Here is a 23,083-nt window from a genome sequence, read left to right on the forward strand (position 1 = left end):
AGAGCAGCAGCATAAACGATTTAAAATTATAGATACCGATGCACATTTAATGCATCGCTTTTTATTTATAGGTACTGATGCATATTTAACGCATCGCTTTTTATTATGTGCTAAGTTTATTTATTATTTCTTTATTATGCATTTCTTCTAATTAATTTTCAAGCATACTTTTTGAAGAAGGGTGGTAAACAACAAGTCCCAAAGGGAGAGTTCTCTGGCTGATCCGCACCATGCTGCGGGTAACTCCTCTGCCTGAGCCGAGGAGCTTGCGCCCGAGACCGACGCCAGGGGATGGAGCTAAGAGCAGGCAGCCGATGGCTCCGCTGTTTTCTGAGCCTGCTGACGCTTTGAAGAGCCTACACCCGCTTTCTTATTTCTTTTTAGTTCGTTCTCTCCTTCCGTTTGTATAAAAAGATCCTTTTTACGGAGGTGGTGTTAGACCTGCGAATAGCAGCGAGACGCAGCATCGTGGCGCGTCGCTGGGGGTCGTGAGCTATTCCGCTTTGATATTTAATTCCATTACACTTAGATGAGCGGGCGGCTGCTGGCTGGCACCAATACCGCTCTCCCTGAGCAATTCCCCGGGCTGGCGAGGGACGTCTCTGCGGGGCCACGGCTGCCTCTGGCTGGGGGACAAGGACACCAAGCTCCAGGGACGTGGGGTCACCGCTCCTTCCCACCAAGGGCCATGGGGTCACCGCTTCTGCACACCCAAAAAGCCTGCCTTGTGCAAAGCCCCCCCCCCCCCCACCCTGCAACTATAACTTCAACAGCAGCCGCTTTCTCCAAGTTTCTCATTCAGCACGAAAAGAAAATGCCTTGTCAAAAAATAATTACACAGAGTTTTCACTCGCATGGGATAACGTACAGATGAGTTTGCAATCTCGCGCAGGCTGGGGGAGAGTTACGTGAGAGATCAATGCTTTTTGGCGCATGCTGTCTGTGGGTAGAGACATTACTCAGCTTATACTTCCTTTATGTGCCTCCAAGGTATATAACCCCACGTTACAATGAAGCTGAACAATGCGTGAAAGTCACTGCCAAGCTCATAAATAACCTGTCAAAACTGCTGGCCCAAGGTACGGCTGCCAAGAATATAACCAAACTTAGAAAATAAGCTTGAAAATACTGATATCAGGAATTAGAGAGCATGTAATATTTGAGGGAGGGAGAGAGAATAAAATGACGTCATGATTTGATTCAAAACACTGGGCCATCCGTATCTTCAAGGGTTGCTCCTGATGAGGATCTCAGTGTCGGGCTTGCACGCCTATTAGTGCAGGACGCTGGTTTACATCCCTAAATACCGCGCTTGGCGGACAAGAAGGCACAGGCGGGATGCAGAGGGCTTTCCAAGGGCAAAGACAAGCAGCAGAGCAAAGAGCGCATCTGACAAGTAAAAATCTGAAACCGAGGACACGACGTGGCATCGGGGTATCGGCCTATTACCAAAACTCCCGCTGTCTTCACGCGCCAGTCCGTTTACCCACCGACGCGTTCATTGCCAGAGGTGAGCACCACGCGTATCCGTCCCAGACCACGCGTATCCGTCCCAGACCAAGCCTCTCCCCTCTTTAAAACCGTCAGTAGATACAAGCACTGTCCAAATGGGTTAGAAGGGAGGGAGAGGGGGAACAGTATTGTATATTAGAATAGTTCCGTTGGGAAAAAAAGAGATGTATACGTATATACACACACACACATACATACACATATATTTGTGCCCTTCTCTTTCCATTTTCTCCAGTAACCAGTCCATATTTACCAGATGCATCCATGCAACCCTTTAAAGGAGAAATATTTCATCCGCCCCCCACCCCCCCAAGAAATCAGCAGGAGCTTTGCCGCTGATGCAGCACGCGTGCATGGTGAGAGCAGGGCAACGTCTCATCCCCGCACCGCTGCCTGCCGAGGGCCGCTGAGAGGAGAGGAGCTGTGCTCCTCTGGCCACAGATATATTTGCAGGTATCCATCCTGGAGCGAGTTAGCAGGGCTGGAGATTCAACCAGCGGGTACCTGAAATGTAAGACGAGGCTTTCAGCCTTGTTTTCTGACAAGATGAGCATTTTCACCCACAGGGTTTGGTAGTTTGGGCGATACAGGCAGTGTGAGTCTCAGGATGTGGACATTGAAAAAAATACCTTCCCCATCTCACATTTGGGCTGCTGATAGTATGTGGCTGTTCTTTTACAATTTCCTTCCTGCACAGGCGGCAATCACTAATTTTAGACTCGCTTACATGTAAAAGTCACACTTCTGGCTTGGCAACAGTTTGCTGCTTCTAAAGAAGAATCCTACCCTGCCTTGCCAGGTAACTACTACTCTGTACACACTTAAGCGACAGATTTCTTGGCTTGTTAAAAGGAAACAAGTACAGCGCACAACAATGTTGGTTTGAAGGTATCCAGGAGTAAACAACAAAATCGATCCATTTGTGCAACAGCTGTCAGAGAAGCGCATCCAGTACCTAGCAAAAATAGAAAGAAATATTATAATTTCCAGGTTTAGCAGTGCTACTGCAAAAAGTGATTTCATAATACTAAAGTGGATAACTCTAGATAGGTAATTACATGTCGGTTAGCATTTACCTTAGCTTTGCAACTTTTAAGTCTTACAAAAATTTGTCAAGTCTCGCTCTTGTTATTTTACAGATTTTTGGTAATGCACGGTCGGATCCTTTTGCCTTTTAACGTGCTGGTGTTAGCGTCATTCCTACAAGACACGTTCCCTGCAAATATTCCCTGGCTGTGCGTGGCTGGCTCGGTCACCCAGCACCCCGTGAGCTACGCAGGCCCCTCGGCGAGCAGAAATCACACGTACGGGTGTATAGTTCAGAGGCCCTTTGTGCTATTTGTTGTAAAGGGAGCCTCAAAGCTATACGCAAAGTCAAGGGGATTCTTGGGACGATGGGAGCCGTGTGCTCTTTGCTCCTTCTCCTGGATGCAAGGTGGGGAAGGCAGCGCTGTCTCCAACCGGAGTTTTTGGGGCAGAATTCCCGCGACCTGCCGCAAACAGCCCCAAAACGGCCCGTGTATGAGCTGGGGGAATGTGGCTTCGCCAGCCTGGGGAGGTTCGTGAAAGAGCAGCCTTGAGCGTGCACGAGCGTGTGAGGATGTGCTTGTATTCCTTAAAAGCATTTGGAGCGTTTCCTTAAAGAGGCGTGGGTGATCAGTGAACAGATTTGTAATCCAACCTCTCACATTTCCAGGGAGTTTCTGGTCGCTTTAGAAGCATTTTGCAGGACAACCTCTGAAGTCCCAGGCAAACTTTGGAATGATATCGCAGGTGCTCAGCAGGAAGGAGACTCCTGTATTTCATTTTCTGGAGGTCAGGAGATCCAAATTCCCTGTCAAGTGCCTAAGAAACGCCATTTCGCTGTGCCACATTGCACTTTACACAGCAAGGCTGAGGCGCTGACAAGCTGCTGTGAGATGATAAATCCCTCACCCAAAGTGAAGAATCTGTCCCGTGACCAATTTAAAGAGATTTTAAATCAGCCTGGCAGACGATGAAGGCTTGGTCTTACCTGATGTGGTTTTTATTATTGAATGGGAAAGCATATGAAATTGGGTTATTCTGTCATGCAGAAAAGAGCTTGTTTTCCCGGTATCCATGTATGCTGTATGATACACAAATCCTCCTCGGTGTAGCGTCTCTGCATTAAGTCATCCCAAGATACGTTACACGCTCCTGTCAGGATGTCTAAGGGATCGTTTCATCCATCCTAACTGCAGTCAGCTCCAGGGACGAAATGCTCCAAACGTTTAGCAAGAGAATGATTTTGAACAGTAATTGAAGTATATTGCATCCTGCAAAAAATCACCTGCTCTGTATTTCAGTTCTTACGGGAACCCAGGTTTTACGGGTTCTATGCTTGTGACAACATGAGGTAAGCTTAAAATCGTGATTTACCGGCCAAGGCATTCCAGGCAGCCACAAGAATTTGTAGTCGATTAAGAAGGCAAATTTCAGACCTGGAGTTTTGCTCCAGTTCTGCTGCTTGCAGTCTCAAAGGTTGACGTGCGCCACGGTCACCGCTTCGGGTTTTTTTCCGATCACAGCTACAAATTTCTCTCAAAATAATCTCCCGACGCTTTGCGGAAAGCAGGTCTTCATATCCCCCGACTCCCCGTTCATGGCTCTCAGGCAAGAGACCAGCTCATCGGGGACCAGCGTTTGCTCTTGACCGTCGCTGGCCAGCGCGTGTCCCCACTGGTTCTCCGGGAGGGAGCCGGGTCCCCCCGGCGCTGAGCCGAACGCGTGGCTTTGCCCGCTCCGGCTGTTGTTTAAGATGAGGTTGATCTTCTCCAGCAGACACACGGGGTGTCCCCCTCCCTCCCCGTCCCAAAGGTGGGGAACGGGGCTCGTGTAGTCTCTGAAGAAGACGTTCGTCTCCGGTTCTGCGAGGGGGGCGGGGGGCTGCGTTTGGTAAATATTGGCGGCCACGTACCCCAGCGGGTTCCCGTCGGACACCTGAGGTTTGTAGTCGGTGATCTGCTCGGGGGTCGTGGTGCTGGCAGGCACCTTGCTCCCCGGGCGCTCCCCGTCCTCGGGGACCTCTCCGCTGGGCTTCCTTCTGGTGGCCACGTTCTTGTACTCCTTGTGCGCTGGCACCTCCTCGATTTCCATGACTGCGGGGTCGCTGGTGTCCAAGAACGGCTCGTGGAAACTGCTACTCGTGGAATCACTCTTTTCCTGGAAAAAAAAAAGGATGAGCGTGGGAGCAAACTGGCAAATTTTACCAACGGGTGAGCTACCATTAGAGCATCCCGAGGAAGAAACGGGGCAATGACTTGTTGTCTTCGTCTCGTCTTCCTTCCCACCTCTCTCATCCACCCCCCACTGCGAAAAGGACCGCAGCGAGGTGGACGGGAGAAGACGGGGAGCCGCTGTGCCTGTCTCCACGCTCCTGCACGGCTTGAGTCAACTGTGGCCACTGAATAAAGAGCATATTGAGGCAAAGTTTAAAGACCTCAGCTAAGCTGGGCTCCCATGCACCTTGGAAATGCCTGGGAAATGATTCCTGATCAGTTCCTGGTCCCTTAGAGCTTAATCCTCTTCCCATCCGTGTTTCTCACAGCTCTGGAGCAAGCTTTAATCTAAGGGGAGGCAAGTGAGGAAAAGCTGGGAGATAATAATAATAGTGAAATTACCTGGAGTGACTTTACCACGTTGCTGTTTTCCATGCGGGGAAAGTCTTCAAACAGCCATTTTGGCAAGAGCGACACAACGATGGTGCTAATTCTTTGCCAAAAAGAAAAAAATAAACGCCAAGACGTTAGTCCATTTTATTAGTCACTTATTCTTCATGCAGGATGAAACTGTCCCCCGGCAGGAGGGGCACACAAAGCGCACCCATCCTTCAAGGATGGCTTGGAAGCCCCAGGTTTACCCCATATGGGTGGGTTTCCCCATTTGAACTCTAGCTCTTCGTCTTTCAACCTTATTCCCCTAGGTTCGATTCGTGGCGGTGCAAACCTGGAAGCTAAATTACCCGAGGTAAATCCCTTATGTAAAACTTGTCTGGATGTGAAAATGTTGCTAAACTGGGGGTGTGTGGGGGGGGAGGACCAAGCTATGTGTATGAATCGGAGGAGGCATGTGTGCCCTGAGCTGATGAAATCAAATACACGGCAGTAACGAAAGTTGATTTTCCTACAGCCAAAGCTGATGCAGAAATGAAAATCATTTGCAAGAGATTTAATTTCGCTGAGCTTTGCTGATGTCCTGGTGCACTGCTGCGTTCCTGGGAAAATACACAGTCCCCGTTGCTGCTGAAATGCCCGTGTTTCACAATGGCATCGAGAGCGGAAGAATTAGGCTGGGTTCAGGAACCAAAAGAGGCAGCCCTTCGACATCCTCTACCCCCAGGTCTCCTCTCCCCTATTTCTTGTTTTGCCGGGAAGATCCAACCAGCAGCTCTGTGCCACAGAGGCCACCCACTCCCCTGGATTCGTGTCGGGGACAGCAGCGCCTGGACTCCCGGACATCCCTGTTCCAGCTACTGGGCAAACTGGGATAGATGAGTGCTGGTTTGCGAGGGTGCCTAGAAAACAGCAGGCAGTGATAAAACCGGTTTTAAGATCCTCCCCATTGAGTTTTCCAGCTGCTCCACTCTCCAGTCTCTGCCTGTCCCACAGGGTCCAGGCGTGAGGGGCTTCAGCATCCCCTCCTCAGTCAAAACTGGGAGTAACAAGTCCTGGGACAAAACTTACCTGCAGGGGTTATTTTTTTCCTTTTGTTTTCTACTCCCACCCTCATATCTCTGTAAAGGCTGACCTTTACAGAGGAATGATTTTTTACTTTTTTTGTTGGTCTCTGCCTTACTGTAGAGCGCACGAATGTCTTTTCATATAGCAATCTGCTTAATGGGTGAAGTTGCCCTCAGTAAGAGCAGGTTGCAGTGAAAGGGACTGGTTTCTGTAGTTAATTTTAAAATATTCTGGAAGAAAAGCGTGAGTCGAAAATAAGGAGCAAATCGTGGAGGAGAAGGCAATACCTTTTTCTGGCTGATTTTTTAAACATCAGAATTAACAGAACAGCTGACAATATGACCACGCTGACGCCCAGTCCCAGGAAAACTCCAATGTCATCATCTGAAAAAGGGTAGAGAGGAAAAAGGTCGATCGGGTGGCCCTGCTCCGCCCCCCCATCTGCCACGAGGTTCGTTGATGGAAAGGGCCGACCTTTGCTAAAACAGCCTTCAGCGGTTCACCTGCCCTTTTGCTCCTCAGTGAACAAAGCAAAGCCATAACCAAAGCAAAACCAAAACTGCCGTCCCATCGGCGCTGAGCCGTGACCAGGCACTGCAGCCCCTTCCCCTCGCTATCCCCACGCCGGGGGGTTCAGCCAAGTAATTCGAAGAAGTGTGGTCACGGTCTTAAACCATTTCCTACGCAGCCTTACTCCCTCCAGAAACACTGAAGTCAATTCGTCAGCTTACGTTGGTTTTGCTTTTGGTTTAAGTGCTGCAACAGATCATAACGTAACCTTTACCAGAAGATGTGCAAACCAGAGCATAACCGAAGTTAGAAACGTGGATGGGAAATGCTTAGACGAGTCTCTGGTTCAAACTGCAAGATTGAAACAGTCTATTGCTGGTATGCTACGTGTGAGCGTTACCTTCTATTTTCCTTGTTTTCTTATCTCCTACTTGTCGTAATGTACATTATACTGTAAGTCTCAAGAGAAAGCAAAACTTGAGGCTTGCATTTTGCGGGTGCTATTCATCCATGAGAGCACCGCAGCCTTTCCTGCCATGCGGCTCCTGTCCCCACCGAGTGCAAAGTTGCTTTTCCGACTCCTCCGAAGTGTACAAGGGAGCTTTCGCTTCCCCATGGCCAGGTGCTGCTCGGGCTAAAACTTCCACTTCTGGTCAAGGAGAAAGTCTGGCTTACCAAGTCTGAGCTACTGTCTTCTTACCATGGGAGATCTCGCTGTAGGTGCTGCCCAGGAGCTGGTCCTCCGAAGGGACTTAAACAGAGAGAGGAAAAAAAACGTCCATGACTTCATTTAGAGGACAGTGGGTGACATAGAAGCTATGCCTTATTTTTATTTTGTTAATATTGTTTAGAAAAGTAAATAATGGTATAATGAGAAAAATAAAGCCCCCTAAAGTAATTAGTAACTCCAGCTCTGGCTGAACTCTACTCAATCTCCTATTTCTCAGAGATCCAATTAAACGAGATGTTGATGAACACGTAACACCGATTACAAAACATCTTCCACGCACATCGCTCCCCTCAGCACCTGAAACAAGAATTTAGACTTCCTGAGGAACCATACATCATTTTTCACGAGCGCCTACAGATTATTCCCCAAAGCGTCTGACCCCCCATGGGACTGAATTTTCTGATGGCATCCGTTTGTGTGACGGGCTGTGCGGTGAGGGAAGAGCTGCAGCTAAAGAGCCTGCCATGGCAAGAAGCGTATTTTTGCTAAGACAAGCAGCAAGCTTTCTTCGGGGGGGTGGGGGGGGGGTGTCACCCTGCAAGAAAAAAACGTGTCCCGCCGGAGCATCCCGGGCAGAGCACGCAGGAGGGAGGTGTGCTGGGAACGTAAGCCAGTGCTATTGCAAGGACAAGGAAGGTAGCCGGTCCCTTTTCACCGCGAGCATGACAAGAGTCGTCCTCTTGGACTGCTGCGGTTAAAGCACGGGTCACCCAAGAGGACAACCGGTCTAGCAGCAAGGAGGAGGAGCGCCGGGGTGGGTTGCCTTTTCTTGGAAATGCAAGAGCAGTTTCAGCAAACGTCTGTCGGGAATGGAAGCAATACAGCTGATCTTCCCTTGGGATGGGGTAATCTTCCTCTCCAGCCTCGCTCCCTACGATTTGGCTGCGTCTTTCAACGGCGGTGAGCATTGCTGATGTGGTTGTGGGTCCGCGTTGGGTTTGAAGGAAGGGAAATGCCCCCAGAGCGGCTGGCAATCCTAAAGGGCCCCTTTTGCAGAGTCATCCGTGCAAGTACAGCTCACGCTGGCAGCGGGGTTTTCCCAAGACAGCGAGTTGCCAATGCTGGGAAATCTGGGAAGGGCGGACTCGCAAGAGCATCTTTAGAAGTACAAGAACCCAGGTGCTTTACGAAACCCCTCATGTGCACGTCTGAAAACTCCTCCCTGCCCTTCAGCTGGCTGACTGCTTTAGGAAAAATCCTGCTGCTCCCCGTGTTTGCCTCTGTGTCCCCAAAGCCGGGGGTCCCAGCAGGGCAGGGACGAGAAGCCACCTCCTCCGCAGGGGGGGACCGTCACCCGGCTCACGGCAAACGTCTGCTCGTGGCAGCAGAGGGCTGAATGCGTTGAAGCAGAGCATCAGCATTAATCAGAAGAGCAGCTAGCACCCTCACCTGCAACCACAGAGCTTCAACTGGCCAAGACAATTAAGGGTATCCAGCTTAATATATCCTACGTATATAATATATATATATAATAACATCCTAAACAACACGGGCCACCTGGTTTCAGCCAGTGATTTCTGCAACAGAGTGAGTAACCCATCAGCTGAGATTGGTTCAGATGAAAATGAGTGAAAATCTTTTGGAATTCACGGCCTTTAATGAATGAAAAAGCAGCGGTCAAAGGACGGAGCTCATCCAAGCCTGGTGGAGCAAGCCCCGTTCCATTTCTGTTTGGTACTTGATTTGCAAGGACCGACGCGAATCCAAATGCAATTTCTGCCTCTCCAAGGGGCAAAAAAAAAATCCCAGTAAAAAGTACTGCCTTTGATTTTGTGCAGTTGAAGCACACGCATCTCCTAGCAGAGCTCCCGGAGTTCGAGTATTTCGGTTCCCTAAGCAGAGTGTGTTTGCAGTACAAGCCCCCTCAGCTGGAGTGCGCTGCAGGCGCTGCAAAGCATCTCTCGAATACATGGGGTTGTGGAAGGCAAGTGCTGGAGTGCATCATTCTGCAGCCTGGGAATTCAGCTCTCTGGGGGGCAGGTGTCACTGGCACATTGAACTGGTATAAAATAACAAAAATTAACATGCTTACAGCAATGCCTTACTGACGATGGACGGGCTCGCTCTGAATAAAGAAGAATGAGGTTCAACCTGTGGGGTCAAGCTGGAGGACGCCACTGCGGGTGTCAGCCGTGGGTTGTGGCGGTGCTTTGGAAGCAAACCCTGGCACAGACACGAGCTTCACTGCTGCCTCGGGTTGGCACTTCCCCACGTAAACCCCCAAGCTTTGTTAAAGGAGTCTCTGCAACCACTAAGGATAAAGTCTCTATTTTTAAGCATTTAACGCATTTCCAAGCCATTTGCTAGTGCAAAGATTAGAGCACCCTCCCTTCGACACCCAGCTCTTCCCCCTTCCGTGCAGACGGAGACCTGCTGCCGAGACTTAAGCCCACTTGAGGATCAGGACCCTGGAAATTCATGTCACCAGAGCTGGAGGTGCCCAAACCCCGGCCTGCCCAGAGCCAAAGACTGTCATCCTGTCCGTGAGGATAACACCTAATTGCCACGGCTAACAGACGTGAACGGCCCGGGATGAATGGGTCAGGAACATTTGTTTCCATTTCTCGGGCAGAAAATTGAATAACTGCCCTGGGAGGGGGCTCAGCGCTCGGATGGTGAGCGGCGTGGGCGTTATCCTGGCTCACCTGGGCGAGGACCAGCAGCGGGATGGAACGGCTGAGGGAGCTCAGTGCGCCCAGCTCCTGGGGACGGCCAAAGCCAAGGCACGCAGTGCTTGAGGTGATGACAGTCCTCACTTTCCCTTGTGAATTGGGCTATGCTCTCACCTAAACCGGTTTCCAGAACCGAAGCCTGCCTTCTTCCCGCTCCAGGTAAGAAAGGGCAGGCTGCGGCTTGGCCGGTTCATCTCTGTAAAAGTTGTTTTCTATGTTTTGGTTTATCTGTAACATTTTACCGTCAAATGTGCAAAGCAGCAACCTCGTCTTTTCTATCACAAAAAGGGAGCACGAGTCCATTGGCGTATCTTGGGAAGTACGACGTGGTTCTCGCGCGTTAGATCTCTAGCTCCTGCGCACAGAAGGCTTTCATACAGGTGCATCGATTAAAAGATCCCTATTTTCATGTCCTGCTAACCAAAAGGTTTCCATCTAGAGCCCTGCTTTCCTCTGGTCAACGGGAAGGGTTTGCATCTTGTTTCTAAAACTAAGTCAGTCCACAAAACTGGCAGGTCGTGGGCACACCGGGAATGGAAGGGCCACCTGAGCTCCGCAGCTCTAGGGCAGCAAACGGCAGCTTTTCCACCCACCTGGGCTTACCTTGGCCGCAGCTTGGTGTGCTGACTCCGTCGGGGTAGACCGCATATACCGACACGTTGATGCGACCTCCTGGTACTGCCTCTTCTGGAAAGAAGCAAGATTTGCCTTTAAAATGTATTTGTAAGCTGCTGCGAAAGCTCTCGGCTTGCTCAAGGGCTTCGTCCTCTCTCCCTCTCACCTTCACCCGGGAGACCCGATCCCACCGACTGCCCTCGCTCCTCCGTTCTCCCAAAGGGCTCTTCACGGTCCCGCTCTCCAAAAACTAAGTGGCCAGGGGCTCAATTTCACATGAAACTCTGCCGTTCTAATATGTTTTGGCTGTATAATATCCTGATGAACCACACCAAACAGCGAAATGACTCCCGGAGTATCTCACCTCGGATGTACGTGTGTGTTTCCTGGCGTGGGACTTTCTTCCAAAAATATTGCTCCTTCTGGCCATACTGGGCGGTGGAAACCCACTCCACTATGAACCAGAGCGGGGACCTCCCGCTGCGGCGGGGGGGCTGCCAGGCCACCGAGATCCCGCTCCGGTTCTCGGGCTTCACCTCCACAGCCACCGGTGCCGGGAACTCTGCGGAGAGAGACGGCCAGGGGCTGTCAGCACAACCTCACCTTTGAAGAGCAGAAGACGTGGAAGGGTCGGCTAAACCCAGGTAAAATGTGTCTTTCCTGAAAATGTTTAAGGATGAAGAGGGAACAAGAAATTCTAGAATGTAGTGGGGGTTTATATACATATATATATATATATATATATATATATATATACATGCACACACACATATATATAAAAAAATACCACTATCTATATTTTTATATCTCTACATCTATTTTTTTCTATATCTGTGCTCACATACACATATCGCGAAAGCACATCTTCAGCTTTGTCATGTCTCATCTGAAATGCTTTACCTGTCATTTCTTACAAGAAAGGCACATGATTCTGATAAATATGAGAGATTAGAGAATTTTTTCCACCTTATTTCTCTTTAGTTTCTTTTTAGTCATGTATTTGTCCTCAATTTGAATGGGACTTTCCCCTCCCATTGCTCATTAAAAGACACACTTTTAAAAAATAGGAAAGTGTGGTTGTGGGGAAAACCGCACAACCTGTAGTGCAGGGAACCTAAGGTGGCCCAGAAAGGAATTATTATTTTTTTTCCCTCCCTTTCTATTTGCAAAGGACCCAGCTCCCAGTTGGGGCTGTCTCCCTGCCAGAGGCAGCAGGAGCTATTTTTGGGAGCACGGAGCAGAGGAGCACCCTTGCACCGAGCCCGCTGTCCACTGCCAGCCAGCACAGGCAGGACAAACTGATTTTTAAGCTTGTTGCTGCAGCCTTCAGAGGCCAAGGGCCGAGATACGCGCCTGCGGAGCATCTCCATCGCCGGGGGATGCCGGCCTCGTCCGGAGGACGTTGTGTCCCCTCGGAAAAGCTCCGCCGGGGCTTTTCCCTTGCTTTAAAGCATGCACAACCTACCATTTTTTTTCCCCTGCCATCCTGCTAAAAGCCGGTCTCTGTTAAAGCCTCAGTTGCTGCGTGCGAGATCCTACCTTCCTGGCCGCCGGCACCGCGGCCGAGGGTGATGCTGGCGGGGCTGGAAGCCCCCCTGGAGTTGTGAGCGGTGATTTGGAGGGCACGGGCTCCGGGGGGGACCAGGACGCTGCACGCCGTGCTGGAAGTGTTGCAGAGGAGCATCGCTCCCCGGGGGCTCTCGGCGGTCACGGTGTAGCCCAGGATCTTCCCGCGGGCATCCCGGGGCGGCAGGGGCTGCGAACGGCCGGAGAGGGGACGGGTGAGGGGTCTGACCCCCGGCAGCCCCGGCGCAGGACAGACGTCCCCTCGGCTGGGCGACACGGGGACGGATTTTTGCGAGGATGGAGAGGTTTCGCCCCAAGGACGCGTTGGGGTCTCCTCTTCTCCCCCCCCCCCCCCCCCCCCCATCTCTTTGGTCCAAGGGCATCACCTTCCACCACCTCTCGGCAGGGGCTGTTCTCGCGCGCGGGGAAATTTCACAGGAGCCACCCAAAAAAAGACTTTACCTTGATCAAGACCGTCACCTCGCGGCTGCCGTTCGAGAACGCCGGGCCCAGCCGCCGCCAGACGTCGGGTGCCGCGGCGGGGGCTGCGGGAGGAAGCGTGGGACGTGGCGTGAGCTCCCGAAGGGGAACCAGCCGGGGATCCCACCCATGCGTGGGGCTCCCACCCACGGACGGGGCTCCCACCCACGTGCAGCATTTGCAGAAAGCCACGCTCGGCCGGCGGCTCCGTGCCGCACGGCTTTGCTGCTGCGGAGAGGAAACGGCCCGGGGTTAAAAAAAGCAGCGAGGGCTGGTTTTTAGGGCGAGCACGTCCCCGGTTTCCTCGCTGCAACCGGGATGTAAGGGAGGGCATCGCTCCTGGGGCGCCTCGGCCGAGATAACGGAGCCGGCTGTGTCGAAGCTCATCCCGGTGTTAGTAACCGGGATGCAAAGAGGGGAAGGCAACGAGGTATGTGTCGTATGACCCAAGACAACAGGTCTTGGTGGGACACCTCGGCTGGCGTGACTTTTCCACCTAGGGCTAGAGGACTTTTCCCTGCTGCCAGGGAGCAAGCCAGCTACCAAAGATGGATACGCATATCCCATCCCTCTTTCTGGAAGGAAAAAAAACCCAACATGCCCGCAAAGCCCCTCCGGCATCTCTCCAGCTCCTACCGTACCGCCGCAACCTGAGGAATCTGCCAAAATCACCGCGACCCGCAGCCTGCCGCGGGGCCGGGAGCCCTCGGAGGGCATGAGACGAGTTGCCGGCTTGCGACAGTGCTCAGCCCTCGGCCGCAGCGTGGGGACGGTGGCAATGCCACAGCGTCGTGCCCGACGTCTGCCGACAGCGGTCTCCCGTGTCGCTGAGCTGACTCGAGGATGCTAACGGGATGCCCACCATCCCGAGCTTGGGCCGGGTCCCCGCAGAGCATCTCAAGGAGCCGTTGGGCTGCTTTTGGGGTGAAAAAACCCCCCAAAAACCACAGGGAGAGCAGCGCCGAGGCTGAGCGTACCTGCCTCGGGGGTGGTGTAGAGAAAAGGGGTGCTCCAGGCGCTCCAGGGGCTGCCGGCAGGGCTGAGCCGGCACCGGACCTGAAACGCGTACTGGGTGTTACTCTGCAGGTCGTGCCGCGAGCGGGACCCGTGCTGCGCTGTGCCGTCCCACGCCTCCACCTGCAAGGGAAGCGGGGTGCTAGGTGGGGAGCAGGATTGGCCCCCCACCGCTGCCGCCGGCCCCAAAATGTAAAGCGGGAGCCGGCGGCGGTCGCTGCCTTCCTCTTCTGCGTGGATGGGGACGGGCAAGGTCCTCCCCGAGGACACGGGGCTGGGTAAGGCACTGGGCAAGCTGGGGTGCTGCAGCGAGAGCCCCCGGCCGGCTACATCGCTGCGCTTCTGACACCACGGCAATTTTTGGGGGGCTCTGGCGGGTGCCGGAGGTTTCCGACAGGGACCCGGGGGGAGCAGCCCGCAGCGCGGTCGTCTCTGCGAGCGTGCGGGGACGAGCGATGGAGCGTGCGTGCGCTGAGCATCCCTAGAGGCTTTTCTGCCTCCTGGCAGATCTAGGTAACGTTCGGAAATATTTTGTGTTTTGCCCTTTTGCTTAAAAAGCAGAGATGATAACCCTGCCTGAAAGGAGCTCTCGGAGGGCACCGGCGGTTCTGCCCCGCCAAAGGTGGGGGGCCGGGGGGGTGTGCCCCCTCCAGGCACAGAAGCAAAGGGGTGGGTTTCAAATGACCCCCCCAAACGCTCCCATTGCCAGTGGATTCTTAGGGCTCTCCAGAACTGGTGCGTCTCCTAACACGGGGCAGCTCACACACATGGATCTGAGGGGGGGGGGGAGTTTTTTTTGGGGGGGGGGTCCCAGGCCGTCTCACATGCCACGTCGGGGCACCCGCGGCTTTGTGTCGCTCCTCGCAGCGCACGTTCTCCAGCAGCGTCTGCCTCTTCCAGCGGATGGTGGTGGTGGGAGGCGACGTCTCCGTCGTCTCGGCGCCGGCGACCAGGGGTAGAGCGGGAACCACTGCGGGGAGAGCCGGGAAAACGTGGATCAGGGGGTCGGCACATCCCGGCGGGGGGGCTGCCCTCCCACCCCTCAGCCGCATGGCCCGTGCATCTCCCTAAAGTGACATCTCGGTGCGGCGCGTACGGCCACGCACAGCCCCAGCACCCAGCGCAGCTCCCAGATGGACGGACGGACGGACGGACGGACGGATGGACATACCGAGCTCCTGCAGGTCGAGGCGCCGAGGAGGCGAGCGGGCAGCGCCCAGCGCGTTGCTGGCCTGCACCCACGCCGAATAGCGGGTTCCGCCACGCAGAGTGCTCAGCGGCACCGGCAAGCCCGCGGGGAAGATCTCCTCCTCCTCCTCCTCAGCATCCTCCGCCACCGCCGTCCCCACGCTGGGAAGCAGAAAGCAGCCCCGGTCAGAGCCTGGCCCGGCATCGTGCACCCACTGGCAAGGCAAGCCCAACTCTCAAGGGGTCACAGCTGGCGACTGGGGCACAGTCATCTCCAAAACTGGGGTTTGTCACTCCTAAAGCGAGCTAGAAATTAATCGCCTTCGGTTCTTGATGTTTCTGCAGGGCATTTGCATTTTTGCTGTAGGAAGTGAACTTTCTCAGTTCTTTCTGGCTGCACGGTTCAAAGTTTGAGCCTAGGCAAATTTAAGCAGGCAGTTAATCACTTCACAAAGCCTACGTATGACGGGGTTGAATGCATTTACTTTAATAATTGAGGCCGATTAACTTTGAAAGCCTGCCGGTCTTGCGTCGCGGGTGCTTCGGCGTCAGACATGGCACAAAGCATCCCGGGCTGGGTAGGAAGGGCTGCGGCACGCTGCGCAGCAGCCGGCATGCCTGCTTCAGGTTCGAGCTTTTGTACTCTACTGGGGTTTCGGTTTCGGGGTTTGGGCAGCGCTAGGTGCACACCGCCGGCTGCACCCTCTCTGCACGCCCTCTAACTTGGAGAGAATCAAGGCACCTGCAAAAAAAAAAAGGCTGCAACGCCTCGCAACGTGGTGCAACGTTTGCCGGGCCGCTGGTAGCACCGAGCGCCTAAGGTCCACCCTGCGGAATCAAACCCGTGGTTTAACACGCGGTTTGCAAGCAGGAGACGAGGAAGACGTCAGCTTTAGAAAGCGTAAGTAGGGCACGGCGCCCGACCCAATTCACCGCCGGCGGCGGAGCAGCCCCGGTGTCACCCGGCGTCGTGGCCGCCGCGTCCCGGCGGCTCTGCCGGTTACCCCTCTCCTTCCCCGGCCCCGGCCGGGTGGTCGCATCGCCCACCCCGCAGCCCCCCTCCCCGGTCCCACGGGACCTTACCTGCGCAGGTGGAGGGCGTAGCGGGTGCTCAGGTGGGTCGGCCGTCCCGCGTCCCACGTGCACGCCAGGCACCCCGAGTGCTCACGGATGGTGCAGGTCAGGTTGCCGGGGGGGTCCGGAGGGTCTGCGGAGGTAAGGTCAGGCAGAGCGTGCTGACGCCCCCTCCCCACTCCGAGCGGTGCCAAATCCAGGCTGCCGTAACCCCCCACATCCCCGACCCCCTCGGTGCTGGCGGCTTAACAAAAATCACCGAAACCCCGTCGCCGCGGGGGGGTTACTCACAGCCGGCCAGGACGTGGGTGCCGCACACCAGCTGGTGCCGTTCGCCGTCGGAGCAGCGGGCGAAGCAGGCGACGGTCCCGAAGGGCATTCGGAAATCGCGCAGCTGGAGCCGGACGGTGCTGCTGTTGAGGGGCTGGAGGGGACCCTCGGCGAGGCTGTAGTTGAGGAGGATGAGGAACTTGGCCCAGGGGCAGCCGAGGGTGGAGAGGCAGTTGATGGAGACGTCGGAGCCCATCTGCACCACCGGCGCGGGCTCGATCCAGACGTGCCCCGAGCACTTGATGTTCGCGACACCTGCGCCGACACCCAACGGGTCAGGGCGGCTCCGGGTGGGCGTCCCACGGGAGGAGAGGATGCCCGCGGGCTGCACCGCTCCGCACGGGCCGTCGCTTTGCCGGGATGCGGGCGGCAGCGTGGCGGGACCCCGCGGCCCCCTCGCTCCCCTCATCCCCCCACACCCCGGGATGGGGATAAACCCCCCCCCCCACCGCCTTCAGCAGCGACCCGGCACCCGGTGACTCATCCCCTCGGATCAGAAACGGCTAGTTTCACCCATTTTAGGTTTTGCTTTAATGCTTAAATGACTGCAAGGAAATAACCCGTAGTCTTGAGAGCTCTGATCCCCCGAGATTAGGGCGGCAGCCCCCGCGCGGAGGCACAGCCTGCCCTTCGCTATCAGATGAGGCTTCTTGCAGCAGCCCCGGCAAACCCAGCTCGCAGCCGGTATCGGGCTCGATCTGGCCTTCCTGGAAAGGGCGCAGCTGAGCTCCGGCTTCGTGTGCGCGGAGGCAGGGTCACGCCGCTCGTCGCAGACGGTGAAACGCCAGCGTGCTTCAACGTGGCCGCCCGTGGCCCCGGTCCAAGGATGCAAGCGGGGAGGAGAGGGTGCTGCAAGGCGTGGGACTCCCCCTCGCAATGCTAAAGAAGCACTTCCCACCCCCCCTGCCGAATCCATAGCCGTAGCCCTATAATTTTCCTACTCCCACTCCGCTTCCCCAGCAGGGCCAGGGCGTTTGCTCCGGCGCTCAGCGAGGGCGATGCCGTAGCGGCTGCGCCGAGCCGTGCCGCGCCGCTTACCTCCGCACAGGCAGCAGAGCAGGACGTGGAGTGCCAAAGCCTCGCCGGACCCCGCCATGGCCTGGGCTGCGGCCGCTGCCCGCGCCTGGCATAGTCTGGGGAGGGAGGAAAAAATGTGAATTATCCCCCCAGCCGCACTGCTGCCCGACACAGCCGGGTCTGCCCTCACCCCGGGGATGCTCGGGGACCCGGCCGGAGGTGGCCGTGGGGATGCGTGGCGAGGGTTTCGTTGGGGATTTGGGGTCGGGCCGGGTCGTGCCAGCAGTGGGAGCGCAGGGAGACGGGCTCGCGGGCACACGGGACTCAGCGTTTTGGGTAACGGGCACCCCATCAGCAGAGCCCGGTGTCCAGCCCCGGTGAGCAGCCCCGAGGCCGCTTTCCCCAAGATTCCACCTTTGGTGATATTTCTCTTAGTTTTCATAGCCGTGAAATTTCTCCAGTCCTTTCCTTATACTTATACGAACCCGTACGGTCATGCAGTTTTTGGTAGCCCACAGGCTGGACAGCCTCACCTCCACCCCCGGGCAGGTGATGGAGCAAAACCCCAAAAAGCCAGCTCCCAGCGCACGCGGGAGGACCAGGAGGTGATGGGAGCAGGCAGCGTGGATTTAAAAAAGGGAAATCACGCCTGAGCAGCCCGAGAGCCTTCCTCGAAGAAGACCGGCGTGCTGGGTGAGGGGGGTGCTGCTGTTTTCATCCCGCCCCCCTGCTCAGCCCTGGGGAGGCCCATCTGGAGCGCTGGGTCCGGGGCTGGGCTCCCCCCAAAACAAGAGAGACAGGGACAGACTGGAATGAGTCCAGCAAAGGTGCCTGAGGGTCTGGAGCACCCGAGATGTGAGGAAGGGCTGGGAGAGCCGGGGCTGTTCAGCCTGGAGAGGAGAGGGCTCAGAGGGGTCTTATCCTTGGGTATATATGTCTGCTGGGGGAGTAGAGATGAGGGAGACAGACTCCTCTCAGTGGTGCCCAGGGACAGGACAAGAGACAACGGGCTCGCATTGAAAATCGGGAAATTCCAGTAAAAGCCCTCTAAGGATGGCCAAGCATGGGGCTGGCTGCCCTGAGAGGTTGCTCTGCTGTCTCCATCCCCGGAGATGCGCAGACCCCCCCAGACACAGTCTCATGGGACAGAAACATCCCCTGTTTCCGTAACACCTTTCCCACCCCCTTGCTGTGGCGGGTCCTGCCTGAGCCGAGCAACGGCTCTACCTGGCAGCGCTCGCCCCTGCCCCGAGACAGTCCCAAAATCCCGGGCAAGGGCTTTCCCTCTCTTTCCAAGGAGCCGCACTCATGTCCGCATCCCACGGTCTCGCCTGAATTTTCCCCCGCTCGCTTCGCCTTCCTCCCCAGCCTCTTTGGATTCACATCCCCCCCCTCCAGAGGAGAAGCCCAGCCTCGCCAGTGAGGGAGGAATTGCTCTTTTCCAAGAGAAACATCCACCCGGGAGCAGGTTTCAGGGCACGCCCGAGCCCCCCCGAAGGCTGGGGCGATGCTGCGATGGGCGCAGGGCTGGGTGCTGGGCAGAGCCTCGCCGTAGCCTTCCACCCCGCTGACGTGCACGGTGCTGAAAACTGAGCAAAGCCCCGCGCCTCCGTGGTTTTCTTTTTAAGCCAGCAATAATTAAAAGAACCCCATACAAAATCTGATGTTAGAAATGGCAAGTTTCCCCTTGAGGGACGAGCTGAACCAGAATCCACTGTGAAAGCTTCAAAATGATGTTGTTCGACCCAAAGCAGGCTACTAGCTACAGCGAGTGCTTTTGTATTTCTCCTGCTGGGTGAGCTGACCTCGTTTGTTTTAAGGGCTGTGCAAGTATTCGTAATGACTGAGTCAAACTTCAAGTGCCTTCCTATTCCCTGACCCACTAAGGGAACTTGAAGGCCTCCCAACTGCCTGTAAACCTTCTGCAAGTTAGAACAAATGAAAAAAACCCAACCAAGCCTCGTGCTCTGTGAAAAGAGCTGAAAAGGCAATAAATCTGCCCGGCTGCCAGCTCTAAGACAAGATCGCAGGCTCTGCCTCCTCCGGGGATCACTCACATTCGCGTTTTTATTCCGATTTACGGGCATTTGCAAACTCCAAAGCCAGAAGGAACGAGACCGTTGTCGAGAGATGCCGGTCTTTGATTTCATCTCTCCCAAAAGCCTCCTCGTACGCTAGCGCTAAAGAAACGCGAAGCAAATGAAGAAGGAAAAACTGTCCCGGTTGTGCAAGCCCAAACCATGCGAACTCTTTACCAGCGATGTGTGTCAGAAGCGGCTAACGCGCACAAGCAGCAGCGGAGAAACACGAGCTGGGATTTTGGGGGCTTTAAACCCGGGTGGTAGCGGGCTGGAAGCTGGGCAGAGCGGGGGGATCCTTACCTTGCCAGTCCTCAGGACATGTGCTGTCGGGCCCCTCTGCCTGCTGCTGCTGCGGCCGGGGCTGTCGAGCACGGCGAGAAGCATCAGCAAGTGTCAGCAAGCCTGACCTAGATAGCTGTGTCGAGAAAAACTGAGAGTTTCCAGTCTGAGTCAGTCCATGGGAAAACCCAGCATCCCTTAAAGGAACAGCCCTGGGAGGGGGGGGGGTTGTCTTTTTAGTCTTTAAGTTGTTACGGGATTTGGAGTCACCCCGGCTAATGGAAGTCCATCCCGAATGGATTTTTAGGATCGTGTGGCTGCCTGCGAGGCGACAGGAGCCCAGCGGAGGGGTCCTGGGGAGCCGGGCTGAGCTCCGTCAGCGAAAGAACATTTTTCTAACTAATCCCAGAAGCCTACAACGAAAGACTCCTCAAGGTCTGAGGTTGTTTTCACCGGCACCGAGCGTCACCCCCTCTGCTTGTGCCGGACCCCAGCTCATCGGGGGACGCTACGGGGCCGCGGACCCCCGGGATGGGGGGGGGGGGGGGGGCAGAAGGGGCCGAGGCTCCGGAGCTGCCCCGGTGCTCTCCATCCCACCGGCTCCCACCGCTGCTCCCAAACCCCTCCGGCTGCAGAACCCGTAGCTTCCTTTTTCATATCGGTTGAAGAGTTAACCTCAATAACAGTGTTAACCTCATTAGACGCTGCAACCACAGGAAATACCGCACCGCTCGCCCGCCTCTGCCCTCGCAGAAGGAAACGTTGGGGAACATAATTTCTCCCCCCACCCCGGGCCAAGGCAGACCCTTCCTCTGCCGGGGCTGCTCTGGGTTTTGGCTGATCCATGGGGGGGTTTTTTTGGTAAAAGCGAAGGGTGGGTGAAAGCAAGAGCAGTAGCCTGCTGGTACCGCGGAGGTGAAGCCTCACTGTGTGCTGAAACCGTAACGTGCAGTTATAATAACATATACGATGCATCTGTATGTAGAGTTATACGCAGCCCGAGCAAGCTCGGGAGGGTTTCGGTGGGAATTTTCGGGTTTTGGTGGGTTTCAGCACGTTACGCGTCTGTTTAATGCGTTCTGTAATGAAAGTGTTTGTATTAATCTATTGAAAACCATTTTCAGGAGGAGGAAGGGGGTGTCTCGCCTTGCGGGTGGGCTTTGCTGCGATTCGGGGGGTCCTGGCGTGGAGGGGAGCGAGCTGAGGAGGGTCCCGGGGGGATCCCAGTCCCCTCTGCAGAGCTGCCGGGGCAGAGGGGTCGTTTGCTGGCAGTGACAGAGCTGGGGCCGAGGAAGGAACACTGTGGGGCACACATCTGGGGCCAGGGCTGCACATCTGGGGCCGGGGCAGCGTCGCAAGCGCGCACATCTGGAGCCAGGTTACGTCACCTGGATCTGGGGTTGCACCCGCACCTGGATCTGGGGTTGCACGGCGGGTGCGCACATCTGGAGCTGGGACGGCACCGAGGGCAAGCACATCTGGGCCCAGGCAGCACACCTGGAGCCAGGGCAGCACATCTGGAGCTGGGACGGCACCGAGGGCAAGCCCATCTGGGCCCAGGCAGCACACCTGGAGCCAGGGCAGCACATCTGGAGCTGGCACAGCCCATCTGGAGCCAGAACGGCACATCTGGCTGTGGTACGATGCGCCTCCGGCCACGGTGCGTCGTGGCTGCCCCCCAGCACCCCGCCAGCCTCGGAGCCTTCCCGGGATGGGTGCTGCAGCCCCTCTGAGCTGCTGGTTCCCGTATTGCCCAGACCACCAGCCTTTTCTGGTGCCAGTTAAACTCCTGTCTTCTTATCTCTTCCTGAGCGGCCGCGGCGAGCTGCGGCTCCGTGCCCCGATGCTGGCAGCCCGTGGGCCGGTGGGGAGCAGAATAAGTGCTCACGCCCGGCTCTTTCCCACGGCTTGCTCTTCCCGGCGCTCACAAAAACCCAGTTCCTTCTGGGTTTGGAAACCGCTCGGCTTTCCAAACCCCATCGTGCCTCTCGCTCCTTTTGCGGCTCTTTGCGATTTGCTTGGATTTTCCTTACAGCCTCACGCCCAAAGGTGGTTTTGCTGCAGTTGTTCCAGAGGCTGGCACGGCACGGCACGGCACGGCACGGCACGGCACGGCAGGCTTCTCCCAGAGCGCCCCAGGATAGTGCCTGCAGCACCCAGTGCCTGTTTTCCTTGGGACTCAGGGTGCTCCCCAGCCTTTTTCCAGCCAAAACCCATCCGTCCCTGTGCCACGCTCGCTGTGTCCGACCCAGGTCCCTTATCCCCTTCCCCATGCCAGCGCTTTCTCCCAACCCTCAGCCTGCCTCAGCCGCATCGAGCCCCCTCTTCTCCCCATGTTTTTTGGGGGTGCACCCTGAATTCAAGGGGCCAAGAAAACTCGCGGGGGAGCGTGGGGGGGCCGCGGTGCCTCGCTCCCGCTTCCCTTCTGGCGTGACTTTCCCCACGCCCTGCGGCCGCCCCCGGGGAAACCGATCGCATCTGGCAGAGACTTCCTCGCTAGACCTGCCGTGCCTCCGCCACCCCGCTCCTCCGGGCCCCACCAGCCTTCCTCTGCCCCCGTCCCCCCCCCAGGGTTGGGGAATGGGGGGGGTACCAGGCTCCGAAGCCCTTTTTTCCCCATCCGCTGGGATGTGCGCTCCAGCCCGGAGTCATTGCCAGTTTGGCTCCGGGGAGAAACCTCCGGTTGAGCTGGTTGCCAAATGAGATTAAGATTAAAAAACGGGATTAATTTAATTTTTGTTATCTTTGGTGGGCTCGCTGCTGGCCGGGCGCACGAAAATGACTGCGGTGAGTCAGAAGCTTAGTTTAGCAGGAAGGAAAGGTCGGGCCGGGCTGGGCTTTGCTGCCAAAAGCGAAGCGCTTGTGTCATACCCGGAGCTGTGCTTGGCACGGCGGGGACGGGGGACGGGGGGGACACGGGGGGACACGGGGGACACAGCCACCCCAGGCACGTCCCCGTCTTGCCGTGCCTGCACCGTTGCAGCCGCACCTTCTGCCGCCCACTGACCCCATTCACCCAGAGGGGCCGAATATTTGACCTTAAAGCCGTCACGGTGGCATTTGTGCCGTGGCCGCTGCCGGGAGGGGGGCGTGGGGGCTGCCCCCACGTCCCCCCGTGGGGTTCGCGGGGGTTCCCCGTGTGTGCGGCTCCCCGTCCATCACCGCGGGGTCACCGGTGCCGCCGGGGGGGGCAGGATGGATGTGCCAGCGGGAGGGCAGGCCTAGGAATTGGGGCCGTTTGCGTCAATCCCGCTGGCGCCGGAGTCCGGGCAGGATTAGGTTCCTCTCTGCTGTCGGAGGATAAATATTTCTAGG

The 23,083-nt window shown here is 56.1% G+C and overlaps 1 protein-coding gene across 1 annotated transcript; it reads right to left on the reverse strand.

Annotated features, from left to right (window-relative positions):
• Positions 1–1,733: 1,733 nt before the first annotated feature.
• On the reverse strand, positions 1,734–19,891 carry IL23R (interleukin 23 receptor). Its single transcript, XM_049809107.1, has 16 exons — positions 19,790–19,891; positions 17,430–17,524; positions 16,353–16,646; positions 16,071–16,194; positions 14,971–15,149; positions 14,624–14,769; positions 13,763–13,922; positions 12,768–12,850; positions 12,279–12,495; positions 11,104–11,301; positions 10,728–10,811; positions 7,423–7,473; positions 6,500–6,596; positions 5,154–5,244; positions 2,589–4,695; positions 1,734–2,467 (listed from the first exon to the last, which is right to left on the reverse strand). The coding sequence occupies exons 2-15, from the start codon at positions 17,485–17,487 to the stop codon at positions 4,075–4,077; spliced, it is 2,403 nt and encodes an 800-aa protein (XP_049665064.1). The 5' UTR covers positions 17,488–17,524; positions 19,790–19,891; the 3' UTR covers positions 1,734–2,467; positions 2,589–4,074.
• Positions 19,892–23,083: the final 3,192 nt, after the last annotated feature.

This window comes from Accipiter gentilis, chromosome 8, assembly GCF_929443795.1.
Source record: "Accipiter gentilis chromosome 8, bAccGen1.1, whole genome shotgun sequence".
In the NCBI taxonomy this organism is placed as follows: Eukaryota; Metazoa; Chordata; class Aves; order Accipitriformes; family Accipitridae; genus Astur; species Astur gentilis.